This window comes from Lolium rigidum, chromosome 1, assembly GCF_022539505.1.
Source record: "Lolium rigidum isolate FL_2022 chromosome 1, APGP_CSIRO_Lrig_0.1, whole genome shotgun sequence".
NCBI lineage: Eukaryota > Viridiplantae > Streptophyta > Magnoliopsida > Poales > Poaceae > Lolium > Lolium rigidum.
The window spans coordinates 304,901,975-304,911,394 of NC_061508.1; the positions used below are offsets into that span (position 1 = coordinate 304,901,975).

Below are 9,420 nucleotides of genomic sequence, written 5' to 3' on the forward strand. Positions count from 1 at the left end.
CAAAGCTTTTGCCTCTGTTTCAAAAAAACAAAAAACAAAAAACATTTGCATAGCCTCTGATCAATTTCAACCAACCTTTTAACGTCAGTGAAAGGTAAAAGGTGAAGAAAGGCAGCAGGAAAAGAGAAAGGCCAGACACGTAAACATCAATAGTTCTCCTTCCTAGGATTAGATGTCCATAGCGTGTTAATTGCAACACAACAGTGACTTTCGCCTCCACCGAGACAGAGGAAACATTCACCTTGTTAACTGACAACACAACGAAGCTCAAGCACAGGTAAAGAATCATCATTTCGTATGTATTCCATCTGCAGGTCGATCTATCTTACAGGTTTTGAGGAACTTTCTCTCTCTCTAGCAGACGTTACAACATTCCCCTGACCAAGTTTTGCCCCCTTTGAAAAAACTAGGAACAGAATAGGAACTATCCTCTTTTGCGGTATCCATGGATAAATGGGTGAAGGAAAGAACTTGTGTTTTGCTTCACATCACGATGCGGAGAACGGCGAGTCCAACAGCTGATATCGAAACAATGGTACCTATGCAGTATTTGATGACATCATACTTAGCTGCCTCCAGCTGGGCTTTCAGTGAATGGATCTCCTGCAAATAGCAGCGAAGCAGAGAGGTTCAGTTATGTCTAGGATAAAGAGGCCATGCCAAAAGCCCACACATGCAGGCCTTTTGCTCACCTTGTCAAGCTTTGTGGTGAGATCTGTAGTTTCTTCATTCTGCTTGGCAAGTTCATCACGAATGCGCCTGTAGCAATTGTGTTTTAATCAGACAAGACAAACAAAACAATCTTAATTATTGTTGAGGAAATGTGACAAAGACAGGGCAACTACTTGAGTAATCATGGAATTAATGCACAGTGTAATAACTAATAGATGAAACTACCTGGTTTCATTTTTAGAAAGGTCAACGAGGGATAATGGGAATATGTATTAACAATCACCGCGAGGGAACAATGGAATTAATGCCCAGTGCAGAATCTTTGCAAGGGGAGGGGCCACTTGGTTTCGCTCGCTACTAGTATGCACTATTTTAAATTGTTCTGCAATAAGTTAGTTTACCCGTAACTCATTCTGAATCTTCAAATACCAATGTGTTAAAGGGTGGTAGTGGAATTCTCATGGTAGCAATCTAGATGGTGTGTCAATCAATGTTATAATTCAAAGGTCCAGTCAAGGCGCAAGGGCCAAGGTAAGATTCAATAATCTTGTATGCTATTTATTACATCCTTACCGTCAGAGAATTTTGCCAACAAAAATTATGAGCAACCCAACCAAAAAGAGAAAGGTGAAAGTCCAATACAGCAAAACGATTAACATCTTACACAGTGTGTTAGGTTCGGTTGCTCTCCAAAATTTTAGTACTGAAGGACACAATGTTTTGTCATAACCAGAAGCGATAAATAGTTGCATAAAGCAGACAAGCGGTGCTTAAAGGCCACAGACAAAGGAGATAGTAAAGTAGACATCCATTTATCTTCAAAGCGAGATGTTTAACCATACTTCATATATTTATTCTTGCATTAGTCCAGATAAAATATAATTTATGATGCTTCAATAGTCAACTGCCGTTACGGTTTCGCCAATCACAAGGTAAGTAAAAAAAAACAAATAGTGCAGTCTGCATAGGAAAACAAACTTAATCTTACCCTCTTTCAAGGTTTAGATCCAACCGCTGCCCTGCAGTGACCTTGTCAATCTCATACCTGTACAACATAAAGTGAACAATTAGGTACCTAATTCAAATTTGAGGTATAAACAGCTTCATAAAACCACAAGCTAATACTAACTTCAGTTCACTCCTCATCTTATCAATATCTCCACGGAGTTTTTCAGTCTCCCGCTGTAACAAAGAGAAATGGTTTTCCTGCATAGAGAAAAGTTCTACTCATGAGTTTCTTCAGCCAAAAACATCAGGTCTGACTGAAATGGGCAATTGTTCACAATAAAAAAAAAAGGGCAATTGTAAGTTGTATGCAGTAGCCTATTATTAAACTTATCTTGTTCCAACACAATTCAATAGAGAAATAAGTACAGGAGAAAAAGGAGTGTACAACCAACAAATTGAAAAAGGAGTGTACAACCTACGATCAATGCAGATATAGTGCAAAAAGAATGTATTGTGCACATATACTCCCTCGGTCTCAAAATAAGCTGCTCAAGTTTGTCTAGATATGGTTGTATCTAGGTATGTTTTTATTGTGTAGATACATACGTATCTAGAAAAAGTTGAGCAACTTATTTTGAGACAGGGGGAGTACTATATTTCTTTGCCACCAGTGATCTATAATCAAAATATGTACAGTTAAACTAAAATTTATGCTCTATTCCTGCTCTATAAAGTACTAGTATACCCAACTTCAGGTCTGGACAGAAAAAACCAAAAAACAACATCCATGGAAACCAGGGTAGTATAATTGTAGTGAGTTACTTGCATTTTGGTCAAGTGTGACATGTACAGTAAAGATATTCCTACAATGTTGAGCATTACCAATTACCATTGCAAGCATTTAGAAAGTAAAACAAGTGAAACTCAATAAGCCAATCAGCTGTATCATCAATGCACCACTTATAAGTTCAGAAAAAAATAGACTAACCAACATATCACATATCCAACACCGTGGAGTGAATACGAAAACATCACATAATATTTTTCAGATCAGCTCCAAAGAGTGACTTATTAAGAGTTCATGACTGACAGTGGAGTCTCAATTCTGCCTCTTAATTAGCTGGATGAGGGTTCCTAGGAATGGAGAGACTAATAACTAATAGAACTCACTGAAACTTTTTAATCCCGGGACAGAGATGCAAAATTAACAGAAAAATACATTTTCTAAATAGTCTCTTGATACAGCAAATCAAACATCCAAGAACACTAAGCAAAATCAACCTATGTAGTGTTCAGTTCAACTATAAAATTATGCTATAGTCCTGCTCTATAAAATAGTACTATACCCAACTACAGGTCTGCACTGGAACAACCAAAAAGCAACATGCATGAACACAAGCGTAAGTTTAATTGTAGTAAATTACTGCATTTTGTTAAAAGAAAGTTACTGCATTTTGGTCAAGTCTCGCATGTATACTACAGCACCTGTAGTGAATACGAAGACATCACATAATATGTTTCAGATCAGCTCAAAGGACTGACTTATTAAGAGTTCGTGAGTTACACTGAAGAGTCTCAATTCTGCATCCACGATACTGAATAAGTAGCCGAATGAGAGTTCACTGGAATGGAGGCTAATCACTAATTGAACTCACTGAAACTTTTTAATCCTGGGACAGAGATGCAAAATTAACACAAACATATATTTTCTAAATAGTCTCTTAATTTTAAGGTGAAAATATAATGCACATTTGAATATCAAATGGTAGAAATGTAGGTTGCTAAACTTTGGCTACAGAATGGCACCATTTGTAGGTTCAAATGAAACTGTATTAGAAATCATATCATCAATAAGAACCACATTATCCTTCTATGTGATAATAATGGGTATAACGTGTGAATCAAGATGCTCCAAGGTAAGAGCTAGAGAAACCAACTAATCTCACTTCAAAATACAAAGTTGAGATGTTAATGAAAATATAACTAATGGCAGCCTGCAAAAGATTTAAAACATGAAACATATTTTAAAAAAAATGATGTATGAAGCACACAAAGCTAGCCGACATTATTAGATTAGACATTTCCACAACATGGGGACTCCAAAATGTCAACGACTGTAACCTAAAATAGGTCCAGAAGTTAAACGAGCATATTTTTAAAAAGCAGTGTGAATGATCAAAGTCACTGGTATGAAGATTAAAAAGCATGACATGGTCGGGCATTGGGGTAACAGTGATCCCAAGTTCCCACCCATAGTTACATACTACCCTGCTATATCTTCTGAAGTACCAACTGAAAAATCATGACATAGCATAGTGCAGAATAACCCAGAGAGAAACAATGGTAAGTAGAACTTGTATAAGCTCTTTGATCAAGTTCAACAAAAAGGCAGCAGCAGCCATATGCACAATAGCTGATAGAAATTTCAGTGAACATACAATTTCAGAATGACGCAGCAGTTTGCTTTCAACAATACCTGTGAGTTCTGCACTTGCGACTTGAACTTGGAAATAAGAAACATGCAACGGTGATCCCAACCCTTAACCACATCCCCACACCCAGCTATTTCTACAAACCCTGTAGCTTAGTCTATAAGCCAAATTGGGGCTACGTCCAGAATTGTCAACAATGGTAACTTAAAATACGCCCAGAAGTTAAACAAGCATTTTTTTAAAGAGCAGTATGAATGATGAACACATTGGTATGAAGATTAGAAAACAAGAAATGGTTAGGCATTGGATTAACAGTGATCCCAGCCCTTAGCTACATACTAAACCTAATATTTGCACAAACCAATCACTTATAAGAAAAATGGGGGCTACATCTTCCCAAGTAGCAACTGACAATCATGACATAGAGACTATGGAGTAATTCAGAATAACCCAGAGAGAAACAATGGTAAGTAGAACTCGTATGAGCTCTTTGATCAAGCTCAACAAAAAGGCAGCAGCAGTCATATGCACACTATCTGCTAGAAACGTCAGTGACCATAAAATTTCAGAATGACCCAACAGTTTGCTTCCAACAATACAGTGAGCTCTGCACTTGCGACTAAAACTTGGAAATAAGCAACATGCAACAGTGATCCCAACCCTAAAGTCATTCCCGCACCTCCACAAACCCTGTAGCTTACGGTGTAAGCCAAATTGGGGCTACTTCTTCCCAAGTACTAACCAGCAATACCAAAATGGAGCAATGCAAATTAGCCCAGAGAGAAACAAAAGTAAGTGGACCTTGTACATAGCTATATAATCTGGTTCAACAGAAGGGTAGCAGCAGTTGTACGAACAATAGACACAGCAGTGATCATCCAATTTCACAGACCAATCTCTTACAAGCCAAATGGGGGCTACTTCTTCTAACCAGCAATACCGAAATGGAGCAATGCAGAATAGCGCAGAGAGAAACAGATGGTAAGTGGAACTTGTACTAGCTATCTAATCAGGTTCAACAAAAGGGCAGCAGCAGTGATAGGACCAATTAGAGGTGCTAGGAATGTGTGAACGATCATCCAATGGCACATTGACCTAGCTAAGAGGGGTTTGGTTCGAAGCAAGCAAAATACCTGCGAGCTCTGCACTTGCGACTTGAACTTGGAGATGTTGGCCTCCTGCAGCATCCCGCACTGCACACGGCGACAGCAGAAGCATGAAACAGATGATGAGTAACAACGTATCAATTCCCAGCCAATAAAAAAACAGAGCCAGAAGGCGACAGATAGATAGATGTGCGTTTGTAATTACCTTCTGCATCTCGGCGTTTGTGACGAATGACTCCGAGATGCTCTCGAGGCTGTCGTTGAGGACCTCGGTGATGGCGGAGGTGATGGCCTCGGCGTGCTTGGTGGGGACGCCCTGCGACTCGAGCTTCCGCACCTGCGCAACGCGATCAGGCACGCATCTCAGCATTTTACATTTCGTCGAGCACCTCCCGGGCGCGAGCCCCCAGGGAGGGAGAGGTAGAGGGAAGCAGGTAGAGGAGCGGATTGGGTAGTTACGAGGGCGAGGGTGTCGACGAGGAAGGCGCGGCGGCCGTTGGTCTTGACGAGCTGCGAGATGGTGCGGGCGTGGCCGGCCCAGCGCGTGGGCCACTGGTGCTGCGGGTGGCTGTGGCTGTGCAGGAGCATGCCGCGCCTGCACGCCGCGGCGGCCGCTGCGGCCATCCCGTCCCTCCCACGCGAGGCGGCGGCCGGAGGAGACGGGGGGGCGCGTGGGCGGAGGGGGAACGGGGTGGAGGGGGCGGGCGGGGCGGGGGTCGGTGGGGGCGGTCGGGGCCGGGCTATATGCGGGTGGAGCGGTGGCGGATTCGGGCGGCTCGGCTTGGTTTGAGGGAGGGTGGCGGTGGTGGGATTGGATTGGGGGCGAGGCGGAGCTAATTTGGGAAAGGCGATGGAGGGAGGAAGCCGGTGGGGGGTTGGGGAGGAGGATGGTGGTGAGGCAGGCGTGGAGAAGAAGAAGACGCCAAGGGGGAGGAGAACGTGTTTGGGAAGAAAAGAAACCGCTTGTGTCTTTCTGTTCCCACTCTGGTTTTCTGAAATGGCCCTCGGTTTTCCCAATTGTACCCTGTTTTTCCTCATTCTGTGTTAGTTCGAAAATATTTCGAAAACAACTTTTTAAATTTCAGAAATAATACAGTGTACGTGTGTTTTTAGAAATTTATTACTACAAAAATAATAAGTTGTCGTCCTGCCTAAAGATGATAGCCGATAGGCACTGGTCATCCTAACCTAAGACGACAGCTTGGTCGCGGGCCACTGACACGCTCAATCCAATCATTAGATTTGTCGTGCTTGGCAAAGACCAATCGTCCTAGGACATGTACAACTCAAAGCGCTAAGTTGGATGCTTATGTGAAAAGAAAAAATATAACAAAATTTGATTTATGAGTCAAGCGCCCTTGCATGCAACGGTGAAGCTCTTATCCAGAACGCTTAGCAAGCACCAGCTGCTTATATCAAACTACCTCGCGCTGAAGAAAAGGAGCCCCTAACTCTAAGCAGTGACGGCAAGCCAATATCCCAGTCTCGGCCAGGACTTGGCATGAGATTAGGATCTTAACGCCTGGACTAAGCGTCTCCATTGTAAATGCCCTTAGATGAGTATGGTTAGTCGCCAGATGAGCCGAATGAGATAAAGGATTGTAGTTTATCATTGCATCGCCATTTTTGGAGCGTTTGTTCCTGAGAAAAAAAGAAGGCATTCCATTTGCTTTTTGTATGGAGATAGATACAGATTGATGGAAAAGAAAGTTCCTGCAACCCCGCATAATTGCTGTGCTGTTGGTGCTAGCCGGCCGGCTGCGCCACCCAGGACCGCGTCGGGCGGACCCGACCGACCGGTGGGTGACCGGTTTGATTGACCTTGATTGATGGAATTGTTCGGCTCCGACGCGGTGAAACGTGCTCAACGTGGGAAAAAAAATTACCGGTTCTCCTCGGCTGACTCGCACGCGCGAGTCCCTATCCCATTCCACGGACGATGGATCCACCGGCCACATCGGTCGGGCTTCCCCAGTCGTCGCCGTCACCGGTTCCACTTCCACGTGCACCATCGTGACGACCCGCCTCGCCGCGTCTGTCACGCAGCCCACGTCTCCAGGACCAATGGGCCGGCAGGTACGTCAGCCCACCTTCCACCGGGCCTCCATATCCAGGCCTTGGATGAGGCCGTCGCTCACGCCCCAGGATGGGCCGGGCAGCATAGCCGGTGCGCTGCGTGCTAAAAAGCCCAGCACGCCGCGAAAGCCCGTGCTTTGCTGTGCTTGTGCGCGTATCCTCCATTAGAACATGCATGCAGGCATGTACAACATCCCCAGAAAATCCGCCCGCTAAAAAAGCATTTGCAACATCTGTTCTGGTCGACAAGAGCGTTTCAGCAGACAAGCTATACAGAGCCGTAAACAAGTTTCCGCGCAAACTTCCATCAGAAGAAGATCAAACGGACCATCTAAATAGATCAGATATGCAAACACAACTTGGCTCTGGTGGTTAGGTCCCTTCTGGTGGAACCAGTCCACCCAGATTTAAGTTCTAGACTTGGCATGAGTGTTTGCATTTACCTGGATTTATTCCAGGATTTAACCGGCGCTATGCTTTCAGTGGTAGGTGACGTACCCGTCAACAGCGAGGCGCCAGTGGTGACTTCGTCAACCTCAAGATAAGCTGGCTCGGTCCCTCGGAGGTGCTCATAGGGGTAAGATGTCATGGCGTACTCATCCGTCTTGGCGATGGTGAGCCGACGCTATCACTGGTGGTGACACTGCCTCTCCTCGTTGGTGATGGGGCACGGTGAGGGCGCCAACAACTCTGCTTGGGCGGCGGATTTGACATCGTTGAAATTCATGTCGCGGTGGGACGGCCGAGCCTCCACACCGTCGCGTCGTAGGCGCGCGTGGACTCGTGCACGGCCTCGAAGGTCCTGACGGAGAGGCGGTAGCCAGCGGTTCAAATCTAGGCGTAGAAGTTGCTCGTCGACCGGACAAGAACGCCGTGGTAGCCGGGAAAGCTAAGCGTGGAGGCATGTTGACTGCGCCGCGCTCGGTTGTGTTGAGGGGGAGGATTTGTTGCGCGCTTCAGTGGTGGGGGAAATAGGAGAGGAGGAGGCTTTAGGGGCGGTTGAGCGGCGTGCCCTTTGTCTTTTTACCACTCATGCGAAGCTGGCATGGGAGATTGTCACGCGCAATGCTGTTTTTTACCACGCGCGGTAAAGTTTTTCGTACGCTAATTTGACACGCCTGCTAGAGCGCCTAAATTGGCCTTGCGAGCGTAGCGATTTGTACTTCATGTAAGGTAGATATGAAGTACAAATCGCTAGACTCTTGGAACCCGATGTCAATTCATCTAAACCCTTGCTATTTTGTCATTGTTTATTTAGAAAAGTTACAAGCGGCGCCTTGCGCATGTTTACCATGTCAAATGATATCAACTGTCACAAGCTGTGTAATTGAGGCCTTTGCAAATAGCAATACCTTTTTTTGCAGAAACTATACCTATTTTACTCATCGAACACAAATGCATCGGTTGTCAAAAGGAGGCACCAGGAATTTCGGCGGCTATACCGCTAGCTAGATCAAATTGTAATGCTCCGTGTGGCGCCGGGTGCCTTGGTTTGAATCTATTTCCACTCTAGTGCGGCGATGGTGAACTCACCCATTACTTCAAATTCTCAATATTTAGAGCATTTCCACTAGCACCTATTGGGGACATCGGCACCTCTTCCATCTACTTGGGGAGGGCAGCCCCACACCGGCGCCCCTAAAATGGCAGTTCTAATAGGAATTTTTGAGCAAAAAATAATAACTAAAACTCACAAACAGAGATAGAAACCCGAATGAAGTTTTTTGAATAGCAATTCAAGTGGTGGCCAACATCTGACCACCAAATCGTCCCCATCTCATAGTCTGGCTACCAAAACAACTTGAGCTTCATGGCCAAATGGATCAAAGGAGCGGCGTGAGCGGTGGGATCACCTCCATGACATCCGGCTCCTCGACGACCAGCTGCACGATGATCATGGGTGTTGCTCCACGATCGGTGGTGTTGCTGATGCCGCCATGCATGGACGCCGATCCGCCGCTTGGGCTTCCACCTACTTGTCGATGCGCTTGTGGTACATCTCATGCCACACTCTCGCAAATGGATCCATGTTCGACATGTACGTCATCAAGATCTTTGCTTCTTGCATCATCTTGTCCAATTCGATGTTGGATGCTTCATTCATGGTCTTCATCATGCCGGCTTGGGCTTCCATATTGGCGGCCTCCACCTTCTCCCTCTCGAAGCCAATCTTAACATCTTGTTTC

At 45.0% G+C, this 9,420-nt stretch overlaps 1 protein-coding gene across 1 annotated transcript; it reads right to left on the reverse strand.

The window, feature by feature from the left end:
* Positions 1–267: 267 nt before the first annotated feature.
* Positions 268–5,793, reverse strand: LOC124684059 (protein FMP32, mitochondrial-like). Its single transcript, XM_047218465.1, has 7 exons — positions 5,618–5,793; positions 5,364–5,495; positions 5,186–5,245; positions 1,802–1,878; positions 1,661–1,717; positions 693–759; positions 268–603 (listed from the first exon to the last, which is right to left on the reverse strand). The coding sequence occupies exons 1-7, from the start codon at positions 5,780–5,782 to the stop codon at positions 484–486; spliced, it is 678 nt and encodes a 225-aa protein (XP_047074421.1). The 5' UTR covers positions 5,783–5,793; the 3' UTR covers positions 268–483.
* Positions 5,794–9,420: the final 3,627 nt, after the last annotated feature.

Bases quoted from the DNA above. Each gene is read 5' to 3' on its own strand.
- LOC124684059 (XM_047218465.1), bottom strand. From the start codon at position 5,782: ATGGCCGCAGCGGCCGCCGCGGCGTGCAGGCGCGGCATGCTCCTGCAC. The intron at 5,496-5,617 runs GTAACTACCCAA...CGCGTTGCGCAG, and splicing joins TCGTCGACACCCTCGCCCTC to GTGCGGAAGCTCGAGTCGCA. The intron at 604-692 runs GTGAGCAAAAGG...TGCTATTTGCAG, and splicing joins TCACCACAAAGCTTGACAAG to GAGATCCATTCACTGAAAGC.